This window comes from Brassica napus, chromosome C8, assembly GCF_020379485.1.
Source record: "Brassica napus cultivar Da-Ae chromosome C8, Da-Ae, whole genome shotgun sequence".
Lineage (NCBI taxonomy): Eukaryota > Viridiplantae > Streptophyta > Magnoliopsida > Brassicales > Brassicaceae > Brassica > Brassica napus.
Window position 1 is genome coordinate 43,879,968 of NC_063451.1, and position 14,905 is coordinate 43,894,872.

At 35.3% G+C, this 14,905-nt stretch overlaps 2 protein-coding genes across 2 annotated transcripts; one reads left to right on the forward strand and one right to left on the reverse strand.

The window, feature by feature from the left end:
- Positions 1-2,217: 2,217 nt before the first annotated feature.
- Positions 2,218-5,642, forward strand: LOC125591248. The gene is made up of 6 exons (XM_048765097.1): positions 2,218-3,057; positions 3,312-3,629; positions 3,771-4,055; positions 4,267-4,604; positions 4,673-4,766; positions 4,935-5,642. The coding sequence occupies exons 1-6, from the start codon at positions 2,218-2,220 to the stop codon at positions 5,640-5,642; spliced, it is 2,583 nt and encodes an 860-aa protein (XP_048621054.1).
- Positions 5,643-12,955: 7,313 nt separating this feature from the next.
- On the reverse strand, positions 12,956-13,954 carry LOC106414013 (auxin-responsive protein SAUR50-like). Its single transcript, XM_013854731.3, has one exon. The coding sequence runs from the start codon at positions 13,599-13,601 to the stop codon at positions 13,287-13,289; it is 315 nt and encodes a 104-aa protein (XP_013710185.1). The 5' UTR covers positions 13,602-13,954; the 3' UTR covers positions 12,956-13,286.
- Between the last annotated feature and the right edge of the window lie 951 nt (positions 13,955-14,905).

The window sequence follows — 14,905 nt, forward strand, 5'->3', positions numbered from 1 at the left end:
ATAAAAAAAATCATGATTTTTATTAACTGGGCGGATCATTATTTATATGATATCGCAAACGAAAGAAATTTTTATGTTTTTACAATTATCTAATTAACTATGTATACTCATTATTTTTATATTTTTTTATATGATATCACACATTCGTAAAAAATAGAGAGTTTATGCTGCAAAAAAAATATTTACTTAATGAATATAATATGAATGAATTTTACAAATACATCATTTAATAAAATAAATAATTAAAAACTGAAAATTCATATCCGCGCTGGTGCGCGGATCAGGATCTAGTCTATATTATTAAAAGAGAAGTACTCATTTGAAAATGTTCTTACTTCATTAATTAAACTCCTTTTTTTTTGTTTATCTTTTTCAGTTGCATTTATGAAATTTCCTAAAACGAATAAAACTGTCTAATATATTACTTGTCTTTTCAGTTACATTAATGAAATATGTTTAAATGAATTTAAACTTCCTATTTTATTGTTTGTCTTTTTCAGTTACCTTAATGAAATATCCTTAAATAAATTTGGACATAATGTCATTTAATCGACCAAAAAAACTCATGAGTTATCCTTACGTGCATAATTTTAATAAAAGAGATTTTTAAAAACGTGCATCATTAAAATGTTACCTAAAACATGCAGAACTAATATATAACATGCATCAATAAGACTAGAATTTGACTCACACAATTGTACGGATATTATTTTCAGTTGATTAAATTTAAAAATAATTATTTATTCAAAAATATTTAAGAATGGCTATGTTTTTAAAAAGGGAGAATTGCCAAGTGTGACTCAAAACTTGGAGTCAAACCCAAAACAATACCCCAACTTGGGTCAAAGGCAAAAGTAACCTAAAAGGCTATTGAAATTACAACTATCCCCTTGTGACCAAACAAAAAAACGGAATTCTTTTTACGTTTCTACCCCTCGCAAGTCGTCTGTTTAGACGACTTGAAAATAAGTTGTCCAGACGACTTAACTTAAAGTCGTCTGGACAGTTAGTCTTAAACATAATTTAAAAATTTTGTAAAAAATATTTTGATAAGTGAAAAATGGGAATTATGTAATTAACATATGTCTTAGGAGGTATAAATTAAGATATAACAAATTTCAATTGTTTTCAGCATAGATGAGTGAAAGTAGTGAGTCATGATATTCTTAAGTTTATGTTTCATCAACATATGTTGTAGTATTGTATGTGTTCTTAGGGTTAGATTTTGGAAAGCATTAAAACCGTTTTTGAAAATTTTTAAAATTACTTATGCGTGTTCATTTCTGTGTATAGTAAACACTATTTAAGTATAATTTGATTTTATAACGTGGTTAGTTAGTTAATCTAGTCATTTTAGTTTAGGGGTTCATTTTAGGGTCTAGGACGACTTAATATTTTGTCGTCTGAAAACAGACGACTAAATATTAAGTCGTCTGTTGTACATTATCAGCCAGAATAAGTCGTCTAAACCGGACCAAACCTTAAAGTTTACCAATGTAATTTTAAAGCTAACCGGATTATTTACCCAATATATAAGGTGATTTTTTTTTTTTGTTTCATTTTTCGCGATATTCAGAAACCCTAACAGTTCTCTCTCAAAGGCGATTTCGAATTCCCACGATTTCCGAACAAACCATCGTTCTCAACATCGGCTATCTATCTCACTTCATTCTCACCGTTGTCGCCGCAGCTTCTTCTAACCCTAGCGCCGCCGATTCCTCTAAACCCTAGCGCCGCCGATTCCTCTAAACCCTAGCGCCGCCGCTTCCACTATTTCCGAACAAACCGTCGCCCTCGCCACCGTGGTCACCAACGTTCTAAACACTAGCGCCGCCGCTTCTTCTAAACCCTAGCGCCGCCGCTTCTTCTCTGTAAACCTTAGCGCCGTTTCTCTGTAAACCCTAACGCCGCTAAGTCATCAATCTCGAGGAAAAGATGAACATAAAACGTTGTCTCTATCAATTTACTCATTCTCACCGTTTCACGTTTATTTTTTCAGATCTATAACCGCAATGACGAGTACTCCAACTCCTTCTGCGACTGGAAGACTTGTAAGTAATTTAAGTCGTCTGGAAAGTCTTCCAACTGGACGACTTAGTAGATGACTTAAATATAAGTCGTCCATTTGGAAGACTTTCCAGACGACTTAATTATAAGTCGTCTACTAAGTCGTCTGGACTTATATTGTTGTCTTTGATTATTTTGCAGACAAAAAGGATGGATATTCCAGAACTCCCCCGTAGGTTATACACATCAGGGGAAGAACCAGAAGCCCACAATAGCATTTCGTATCATACGGATAACAGCAAGTTGCATACTGCTCTTAGGAAAGCTCTTACTGATGACGAATTTGAAGAGCTCAAGGAGTCGAGTTTGGGAGTTTTCATCAAGTTCAAGGAGCAGGGATTTGGTTGGGCTTCAAGGCTGGTTCACTACATGCTCAGTTTCAAGCTGGACATTAAGAAGAAGTATGAGATGTGGTCTCTCGTTGGTCCAGAACCTTTGAGGTTTTCACTGTTAGAGTTTGAAAACCTCACTGGTCTAAACTGCGAGTACATCGAGGACCTTGAGACACCAAAATGTGACGTTACCCCAGAGATGGTTTCTTTCTGGGGGATGCTGGGAGTTCATCTGGAAGCTGGGCCAACTACTGATCAGATAATAGCAGCACTGCAGAGATGCGGGGATTGGTCCAGGGAAGATCGCAAGCGGCTCGCGTACCTCTCCATCTTCACTGGATTCATTGAAGGGAGAAAGTTTTCAACCGCTACACGATCTACTCTGGCAAGGCTAGTGATGGATTTAGAACGGTTTGAGAATTATCCATGGGGGAGAGTCGCATTTAAGGTGCTGATGGACTCTTTGTGGAACAAAGAAATTGCTGGCTGTTACACCGTGGATGGGTTTATACAAGTTCTTCAGGTCTGGACGTACACAGCTATGCCGGAATTGGGTGCTAGTATTGGTGGTCCCAGAGCAGACAGTCCGTCTCCACCGATACTGGCTTACGAGGGCAGCAGAGGCCGCAGATCAATGAAAGCTGCTATCTTGAGTCAGGTATTTACTTCAATCCAAAAGACTGCGCAGACGACTTATTATAAGTCGTCTGGAAGGTCGTCCAGCTGGACGACTTATCGGACGACTTAATTAAGTCGTCTGGAAAGTCTTCCATCTGGACGACTTATTAGACGACTTATTATAAGTCGTCTGGAAGGTCTTCCAGCTGGACGACTTAGTAGACGACTTATAATTAAGTCGTCTATTTAGTATTTTTTTTCAAATATCTAACTCGATTCTTCTATTTACTGCAGACCCGCGTGATCAACTTTGTTGAGAAGGACATTAGTGAAATGTGGCCAAAATGGGACTCTGAGGTTGAGGACCTGCCCGCGGAGAACATCATTAAAGTCATGTATGAGCGGAGACCGTGGAAGTGGACCATGGATTGCTGGGAAGTCACTGGTACTAAGGTCAATACAAAACCTAAGGTTGTGACTCCATCAAAGAAGGCCAAAGAGATGGTTGTGTTGGAGGAGGAGGAGGAGGAAGACAATCCAAGACCTCGGAAGAAAGCTCGTAAAGAGGCTCCTAAAGTGGCTAGTGAAGAGGCTAGAGAAGAGGCTAGAGGGGTGACCAGAGAGGAGTTGGAAATTATGTTCAAGGGCGTAGCTGACTGCATGAAAAAAGGGTTTAATAAGTGCATGAGGGAGTTTAGGAAGTTGTCCGATAGATTGGAAGCTGTGGAGAAGAAGGTTGGTGTCACCAATCAGGCTACCCCTCAAGATAAACAGCCTACCCCTCTTGCCAAAGAAACCGGGGGTAGAAACAAACAGGCTACCCCTCAAGATAAACAACCTACCCCTCTTGCCAAAGAAACCGGGGGTAGAAACAAACAGGCTACCCCTCATGCCAATGAAACCGTGGTTAGTAACCAGCCTCCTCCTCATCAAACCAAACAGCAGCCTCCTCCTCCTCAAAAGAAACAGCAGCAGCCTCCTCCTCCTCAAAAGAAACAGCCTCCTCCTCAAAAGAAACAGCCTCCTCAAATCAAAGAGGTTAGTATCAAATCCAGGGTTAACTAGTTGTCCAGACGACTGTAAAAGTTGTCTGGACGACTAGTTGACCCTGGACGACTTAAACGTAAGTTGTCTGGACGACTAGTTGACCACGGAAGACTTAATTTTAAGTCGTCCAGGTCCAACTAGTCGTCCAGACAACTTTTGTTTAAGTCGTCCAGAGTTAACTTGTGTGCAACTTTTATTGCAGAGATGGTTGCCGGAGGATACAGCAACCGAGGCGAACTCGGTAAATAAGACCTCCAAAGAGATTGTTGCTGTCACTTCCACCGATCACCAACCGAGCCTCGCTTCCACCGATCAACAACCGAGCCTCGCTTCCACCGAGCCAAGCGATCCAGTTTCAGAACCGAGCCTGGTTGTATTGGACAAGCGTGCAAAGAGTAAACGAGCGAAGAAACCTGCTCCCACTGTGAGATCTCCTTATACGGCAGAGAAAAAAAAAGATAAAGTGGCAGCCTATAATCCATTTCCGCCAGTAAACAAAGATCGGTTGAAGGAACTCGCTGATTGGTTGAAAACTGATCCGTAAGTGATTGCTTTACCCATAATAGCTTGATTTAGTCGTCCAAAACTGATTGCTTTTTTGTTTGCAGTCATTATTTAACTAAGACCGAGGACAAACCACGTACATCACCAACAAGGTGGTACCACTTCCTCCGGACAGCCAGAGGATGGCTGGAAGACTGCGTAAGTCTTCTGCACACGATTTAAGTCGTCTACAAAGTCGTCCAAGTAGACTACTTTCCAGACGACTTAAAGATAAATCGTCTGGAAAGTCGTCTACTTGGACGACCACGTAGACGACTTATATTTAAGTCGTCTGGTAACTTCTAACTTGTTATATTTAATATGCAGCATATAGATGCTTGGATTAATGTGCTAAGGCAGAGGTATCAGGAGAACCCACAAGCTTTCAGGAGCGAGCGAATGTGCTTCCTGGATCACAACTTTTCCCAGTCTTGGAGAGAGCAGTATCACCTCTTCAAAACATCGGAACCTGATCACAAAGGTTTAGGAAGAGTTCTACCTGGTGGGGCGTCGTATTTTTATGACGGATCAATACCTTCATTTTGCCAATCAAACAAGAAGTGGGGGGAGGACATTGATGATATCTATGCGCCAGTGAACTTGGACGACAAGCATTGGGTTGCTATTTGGATATCGATCCCTAAGAGGCACATAGTCGTCTGGGACAGCATACCTTCATCTAGTGTACCAGACGCATGGGATGCGATAATGGAGCCTTTTCTCCAGATGGTCCCTTATCTGCTTGTTGAGTGCGCAGCCACCGACGAAATACGGGTCAAATACGGGTTGGAGCCATACACATATGAGAGACCGCTGAAAGGTGTACCCACGGCCAACAATGGTGATTGTGGCGTGTACACTGTAAAGTACATTGAATGTCATGCTCTCGGTGTCTCCTTTGACCCTAAAGACTTTGCTAGGTGCAACGCAAAGAAAATGAGGGATAATATGGCGGTGGATATATGGAAGGAGCTTGTTGATCAGCATCTAAAAGAAAATGTGGATGGTGATAAGTTCGTGGGCTTGTATGATTAGATTAGTGTTTGTATTTGAACTTGTCTTTGTATTTGAATATATAAGTTGAACTTGTAAATATATAAGTTGTAAATATATAAGTTGTCTGGAAGATTAGTGTTTGTATTTGAACTTGTAAATATATAAGTTGTCTGGAAGAAATAAGTCGTCTGGAAGGTTTTCCAACTGGACGACTTACAAATAAGTCGTCTAGAAGGTTTGGACGACTTATTATAAGTCGTCTGGAAGGTTTTCCAACTGGACGACTTACAAATAAGTCGTCTAGAAGGTTTGGACGACTTATTATAAGTCGTCTGGAAGGTTTTCCAACTGGACGACTTACAAATAAGTCGTCTAGAAGGTTTGGACGACTTGAAGGGATAGTAGAAGGTAGTCTAAAAATAAAATACACTTGAAGGGATAGTAGAAGGTCGTCTAAAAATAAAATACACTGGACGACTTAGTAGAAGGTCGTCTAAAAATAAAATACACTGGACGACTAAAAATTTAGTCGTCTGGACGGGTAATCAAGACTGGACGACTTAAATTTAGGTCGTCTGGACAACTAGTCAACTGGTTGTGTACATTGTGGTTTCGTATGGCCAGTTTCCTTGCAGTTTGAGCATCTCCGTGCCCTGTGTTTCTTCCTGGGTTTGTGTCCTCTCATCCTAGATAGCTCCAACCAAGATTGCCATCTTGATTTCTTCGGTCTCCCCCGACCACGCTTTAGTTCTGGAGGAAAGCATTCTCGTTCCTCAATATGTTGTGACACGATAGGATATATATTCTCTGAGTATCCTGCATACAGATAATTCTTTGAGTACAGTGGACATACAAGTGTGGAGATATGCAAACCAGCATGTATTCCAGCAGCTATAGCATGAGAGCAAGGTATTTTCTCCACTCCATAGACACCACAATCACACTTTGCATGTTCCAAATCAACCACACAGTCCATTTTGCCACCTTTGACAAAGAAATGCCATCCATCAATTGGTTCGACCGTCATCGTACCCGCTATCTCTTCTCGAACAGCAAGCAAGTATTCAACACCCCCGCTATGTTCAGTTGTGAGACTCAAAGCATCTTGTCTCCTTTTCCAATACCATTTTCCTAACTTCTGCCTTATGAACTCCAGCAGGAACGTAATCGGAAATCCTCTTGCTCGCTTCAGTGCGGAATTAATAGATTCAGCAATGTTGCTTGTTTTTATGTTGAACCTGTTCCCCTTACAATAAACCCTTGACCATAGCCTGACGTCGGCTTTCTCCAAATACGTTGCAAGTTCCGGGTTTGCACTCCGTATCTCAGCCATGTACCGGTCAAAATCGTAAACCGTGTGAGCATAAGCAGCCCCTTTCACCAAGTACATGAGATGTTTCCCTTTAAACTTTTTGACAATGTTATCTTGAAGGTGATAATAACATATTCCTCGGGTTGCCCAAGGAAACACCTTATCACACGCACTTTTAATGGCCTTGTGCCGGTCGGAGACTATCACCAGAGGCTTGTCATGAGATATACAACTAGCCAATTTTGTGAAAAACCATTCCCAAGAAGGTATATCTTCCTCATCCACGATCCCAAAAGCCAATGGGAATATCTGAAAATTGCCATCTTGTGCGGCTGCAACTAACATAGTTCCTCCATACTTTCCACTTAGGTGAGTTCCATCCACCACAATGACCCTTCTCTGATACTTAAAACCTTTGATAGAAGCTCCAAAAGAGAGAAATAGATACTTAAATCTTTTCATAGAATCAAGTTCTATCGCCGTGATAGAATCAGGATTTGCAATGGAGATTTGCTCGAGATATGATGCCAGACGCGAATACCCTTCTTCTGCTGATCCTCTCACCAATCTTTGTGCATATAACAGTGCTCTGTATGAAGTGGTGTAATCAAGCGCCATGCCAAACATGTTCCTCATTGCATCAGTGATATGCTGCGGAGTTATCCCATCAATGATTCCAACACGATCAATGAAAAGACTACCTACATACTTCGGAGTACAGTGTCTCCGCTGAGCGATTCGGTCTCCCGCTGAGCATAAATGTTTTTCCACATACTTTGTTACCCAAAACGTGTTTGTCCCATGTTTGACACTCGCTCTGACCTTCCATCCACAATAGCTAACCGGACATGTTGCCACAACGAGAGTTTTCGTTGATTTGTATAATTTGAAAGAAAACTTACCCCTCACTGCTGCCAACCGCAGCTCTGAAAGCAGAGCACCCTTGCTAACAAAACTCTGGTTGACATAGATACTGGTACCATTCGATTTTCCTCCTTCAATAGCATTTGTCTTAGCATATGTCTTTTGGATTTCTTCAAAACAAATATTATCATCATCTTCCTCGTCCTCATCTGGAACCTTTCCATAAAGACTGTAATCCCCACCATTCTGATCCGTTTCACCAACAATAGAATTATCAGCATCCTCCTCCCCATTTTCCTCCTCCCCATCTTCTTCCCATTCACCAGCTTCATCATTATCACCAACATCTTCTTCCCATTCACCAGCTTCATCATTATCACCAACATCTTTTTCCCATTCACCAGCTTCATCAATATCCCTTTTCTCTGAAACCGTTTCGACCTTGCTGCGGCTTGATACACAAAGACATACTCTATGGGTTTTGAGTATCTCCAGCAAGTTTCGAACTTGTCTATCACTTGTAACATGAATGGGAAGACTGCCTGGAGCCATCATCATTTCTGCTGGTAATGAGTAGCTAATCTCCACACTCACTGTTCTCATGTCCAGGTTATAATCTTCTTGAGCCATTGCAACAAGTTCAGCATGTGTTGAATCTTCATTCAATAAAAACAATCTTCCTCCTTTGAGATCATCAACCACAAAATCCCAACGGAAATCTCTCAACAACCATTCTCCATACACTGCATGTAACTGAAAAATCATCTGCAAATATTCAAAATAAAACACATTAGTAAACATAGAGAAAAGGGAAATGAAGAAGTTCAATAAACATTGCCGCAGACGACTTAGCATTAAGTCGTCCAGAAGACTTAAAGGTAAGTCGTCTAAAGAGGTCACTTTTGCAATTGAAAATTAAAAGGGACGACTTAATTCTAAGTCGTCCGGCTTTGTTTGTTAAAAAAAAAACTTCAGACGACTTATATATAAGTCGTCTACGAGAAACGGGCTAGTTTTGCATTTGACCGAATCGTGTCAGATCTTTGACTATTTCTGGACGACTTATAATTCAGTCGTCTCTGGGAAAGTTAAAATTTCAATATTTTATGAAAACTTGACGACTTACGTGTAAGTCGTCCTAGGTTAGTTTTGTAATTGAAAAATAAAACTTCATAATTTAACTTTAACCAGACGACTTAATATAAAGTCGTCCCTCCAGAAGACTTAATTTAAAGTCGTCCGGGGAAAGCAAAGTCGTCCAGAATTTTTCCCAATTTTCTGGTCAAACCTTGCTTATCCCGGACGACCTTAAATTAAGTCGTTTAGCTGGACGACTTTCATCTAAGTCGTCTGGAGAAAGTTAAATTTCAAGTTTTATTTTTCAATTACAAAACTAACCTAGGACGACTTACACGTAAGTCGTCAAGTTTTCATAAAATATTGAAATTTTAACTTTCCCAGAGACGACTGAATTATAAGTCGTCCAGAAATAGTCAAAGATCTGACACGATTCGGTCAAATGCAAAACTAGCCCGTTTCTCGTAGACGACGTATATATAAGTCGTCTGAAGTGTTTTTTTTTAACAAACAAAGCTGGACGACTTAATTTAAGTCGTCCGTTTGACCAGAAGACTCATCAGTAAGTCTTCTACATACAGATGACTTACTAGTAAGTCTTCTACGCGAACAGATCTTGAAAAAAAATTCAAATTCGTACCTTAAACTAGGTGAGATGACTTCGTTTGCACACAGGGTCTTCTCCAACCACCCAGAACCTCAAACGAAAGCAACCGTAAGTCAAAACGAAAGAAATATGGCTCTGCAACCATAGCCCATATTTTGAATCAAAAGCTTGAGTTTTTTGGATGAATATAGAGAGAAAGTGAAAGAAATGTTGTTTTTAGTTCATAACAATTGAAACAGAGAGAGTGTAAAGAGATTTACGTGCATTAAAGGGCATTAAAAGCTCCAAACAGTTAGTACAAGGTTGTTGCCACTATTCATTGCAGTGGCAGTATTGTAAATACTTGAAGAAGATGAGGTTGAGACAGTAAAGAAGCCATTTTCGAAAAAAAAAAAAAAAAATGTTAATGGCATTTTCGTAGATAAAGTGCAGGTGTGGGGTTAAAATCTCAAAAAAAAAAAGGAGTCAAAAGAAAAGGTTAGTTTTCTGTTTGACTCCAAGTTTTGAGTCACTTTTGCAAAAAGCCCTTTTAAAAATTATATGGTATTATTTGCTCATAACTCATTTGTCACTTGATAAATTGTTAGAAAGAAAATTTTAGCATAATATAACTCAGTTGTTATTTGCTAAATTTATGGTTTTTATTTATATTTTTTATTATTTAATTATAATATTTTCATTTTATATTTGAAAGATAAATGAATTTTCTTTCGAACAATAATTTTGTAAATATATATTTTTTAAAAATAATAAATTTAAATTGTTATTATCATTGAATATAATTATTTTTGACATAATTTGAGTTTTCGTTTACATCAAAACTTATCATATTTTAGGATAATTTTAATTTAAAATGTAATTTTCATATTTTTCAAACAAATTCTAAAAATATTTTTTAAATATTTTGTTATAATTTTAAAAAAATATTGAGTTGCATTTGAAATAAAAAGGTAAAGATATTAAAAATATCTCTATTATTAAAAGAGAAGTACCCATTAAAAAATGTCCCTAAGTTTTCTAACTTATTTACAATTCCATGCCACTGAGAATTAAATTAAACTACATATTTTAATGCTTGTATTTTCCAGTTAAATTAATGAGTTTTCCTTAATCAAATTTAAACTTAATGTCATTAAATAAACCTACCTATTTTAATACTTGTCTTTTCCAGTCAAATTTAAATTTAATGTCATTAAATGAACCTAAAAATACATCATATTTAACGTAGCTTATTACTTACGAGTACGGCCCTATAATGAACTTGAATTTTTTTTTTTTACGAAAACGTGAATCACTTGACTTATGTAATATTTAAAATATATTAACTACAATATAACAAATGCATATAACATACCTATACTTTAGTTTGAAATGATCATGTTCAAGTTTTATATAGTCAACTTACATCATGCATCGATCGATGTACAATATTCAAACCACCTATAGTTTTTGTTTTCTTTATAGGATGTATCAACCAACCAATCATCCCATTGATTTTCTAAGCTTTATAAAAAAAACAAATCAATAAATACAAACTCATAATCCAATATCTTCTATTAATCAAAACAAAATATCTTCAATGTCGTATCTTTAATGTACCTATTAAATATAGAAACTATAACCATAATTACACTAATTATAAGAATATATTTGATTCCAACCAATTGATCTATTACTTCGGTAATTAATTTGCTTGCAGAAGAGGAAACAATAAATTTAAAATTTATAAGAATATAAAGATATAGAGATTCCAACCAATTGCATATATTTGCGTATGATTTCCGCATAATAAGCTTCAAATTGAACATTGAAAAAGATAGAGATTTTTTTTAATCTTTTACCGACACAAACTTAAAGAAAACGAAGAGTTAAATGTAATTTTTTTTTGTTACACTTCCCGGAAAAAAAACGGTTACAAAATGGGCTTTCATAATATGGCCTTTTAACATATTAATGTTATGGACATTTAATAATTATCTTGACGAAAAACAAAGACTATAAATAATTTTTTATTAATAAAATTATGAAATTATTTACAATTTGATGACTAATTCATCGTCCTTTTTTATATGTTAAATTTTTCATAGAAGTTTAAAAATCATTTTATTTTCTTTAAACATGTATAACTAATTTATAATCTTTTATGCCATACTAAGTCATAATATAATATTTCTTCATATTTTACATTAATAACCATTGTTTTTATATATCGTCTATCATTCTCTAATTACGTCTATTTGTTTAATTTTTTATATGATATCAAATATTCATCGTAAATAAATGGTTTAAAATGCCAAAACAATTATTTACTTGGTGAATATAATACATCAAATATTACAAATACATTATTTAATTAAATAAATAACCAAAAACCGAAAATTCAAATCAGCGCTGGCGCGCGAATCAGGGTCTAGTATATATTAAAATATATATATAGGTATAAAACACCAAGTAAACACTAGAGACAATATGCTTTCTCACTAGAGACAATAATGTTAAAAATCGAGTTTGTCATTAATTGAATGGTCCCATATGTTATCACCTATTAGTCTCTGTTTAAGTTTGTAATAGATATAAACTCGCGGGTTTCTGTTTTCATTTATTTTAATATAAAAATTTTGTTTTCAATTCTAAATTGGTATATACTGTAGTATATATGTGTCTATCAATTTTTAAAACATAATAAATTTACGGTATATTTTTTCATTGAATATATTGTTTCAAACTTTCACATGTATTTGTATCTTCTTCTATATATATATTTTCGGATTCTTATTTCATTATTAAAATAGTAACTATATATATAAAGATTAGTAAAATATTATTTTATTGTCATATTCAAAGGTATTGTAACATTTCACAAATTTCGAAAGTTTTTAAAAAAATTAAACTTTTCGCTTCATAGATTTATATTATCGAGTAAATAATTAAACATTTAGTTTTTGTTTAATTTTTAAAATAAACTATATAGTTTAAAATTTGTTTTCATTGGTTTAAGGTAGTAAAAATTCATTGTTAGATAATATGATTTTTTTTATTTAAAAAAAAATCTTTATAATTTTAAAAGTTAACATCGACAAATATTTAAATATTTAACATATGGAGGTATAATATTACACCATTAAATTATATATATTTAATTTATACTATCTATAAATCTAAAGGATCATGTATTGTTTAAATCCAACTAGTGATAGCCCAATAAAAATTTCTGGTATATCCAAAATTTAAATGATAAAATTATAAATTAAATGTAACATGACTTTATAGAAATATGTCTTTTGGGTCTATTTTCTTAAAAATTACGCATGAATCAAGATTGTGACTTATGTTTTAATATATAAGATTTATGTATATATTTCTGAAAAGTAAAGTTTATCTAACAAAAATGTGATACAATAACTTTCTCTATAATTGAACGGAGAAAACGATTTAAAAAAGAGAGAATATATACAATACAGATTTAATCATTTGATCAAACATTTTCTTCGAGGTAGAAAGAGAATTGATCGATAATTTTATTACATTGAACAGATTATAAACCATAAAATAATATGGATTAGTTCTTATTAGGCAAGCCATCACTTAAATTATTATAGCTTGCAAAAAAAAACTAATTAAAACCTATTGAACGATAAGACAAACTTTAGGGGCTAGACTTTAAGAATTAACAAACTAAAACCCAGGTTTTACATAAAATCCACGTAAAAAGGGTCATTCTAGTTTGGAAAAAAACCCTTTGAATACATTATTCATCCAAAGCCCAAAGGTAGCGAAAAACATTAATATATATATATATATATATAGCGGCACGCTCTTTTTCTCATCTGATCATGGATGTTAGAGAGCGGAACACAACTTCCTCACAAGGAATAGTGAGTCCCATGTCGTGCTTGAATCCGAACTCTTCCTCTGCCTGTTGAAGCAAGCTCTTGAACTTAGGATGAGTCAAGAAGGATATGGGTACAATGTAACGGCTCCGCTTTTCCCCTACGTAGACCACGAAATGACCCTTTGGTACGTCTACAGGCAGACCATCCTCGTCGTAGCATTGATTCTTGGCCAAGCTCGAACATCTCTTGAGGATTTGCTTCAGCATTGCGGTTTGTGTTAGCTTTGGAGATCTCTTTGCCACCATTGTTAGTTATAACTTATAAGTTCTTGAGGAAGAAAGACGCTGGGGTTTAAATGACGGAGAGATGGTGAAAGAGTTATTTATGGCTGAGAATGAGGATGGGGATGTGGTTTCTTAATTACACCAATTGTCAAATTATTTATTATTCAAAAATATTAGATATATGGTCAATTTGGATGGATTCGTCTAGTATTAGTAGTAGTGTTCGATAGAAACAATTTAGGGTAATGTCGTAAACTCAACCACTCCTGAATTCATTTTTATGAATGGATGCAAACATGTTTTAGACCATGTATGTGTGTTTTGTGGTAAGTTATATGTCGTGGATTTACTGAAAAACTCTAATTTTGTCGTAAAATATTCAAAGTAAAATATTTTTACAATGAAATTCAAATATTAGATATATTATTTTCGAGATGGTGTAAAAAATACCGTCAGACGTGAATTTTATCGGACTGATTAATGTGGTGCAGTCAGACATGAATTATCATAAGGAATAGAATTATTGGCTATAGATTTATGTGTAATATTTTTCATAGATTATAATATCATATTTCATCACGCATTTAAGAAAAAATTGTTGATTATTCAAATAATAGATATATTGTCGAACAACCAAAAAAAATATTTGAAAAATAAAATTTAATAGTGTGAATTAATCCATTTAATGTGTTTTTAGTTGACAAAGAAACCCCCTTTTAATGTGAATTAAATTTCAACAAACTTTTACATCTTTTTGTTAAGTTGCTTGCACCTCTTTTGTTACGTGCATAGATGAATGTCCAGAGCATGCAATTACATGAGCTAGATGGTAAAGCTAGTTTTTGTGCTCCAATGCAAACAAACTCTAAAACAATCTTCAATGTATTTGTTAATTTTAGCTCTAAAATTAAAAAAAAAAACTATATAATAAAGTTGAAATTTACTCCAATGTATTATATGTGGAAATCCCTTTACTCCAGTCGTTTGACCAAGGGTTCATTAATTCGTTTACACCAGGAGGTCTGAGTTTCGAATCCCAGAAAAAGCGAATTATGCAGATTTATGGAAAAAGCATACATGAGATCTTCGATATGACGCAAAAGAGTACCGTCAGACATGGATCTCATAGGACGGCTCATGATGATGCAGTCCAGGCGTGAATCCTCATAAGACAGGTAGAATTGTTGGCTGTAAAATCGTCTTGTAATATTTCTCATAGTTTGTAAGAGCATAATTAACCATCGACAAAAAAAAAAAACTACCAATATCTAAATATATAGTAGAATATAAGAAATGTTATTTTTTACTTTATAAGTGGAAGAAAA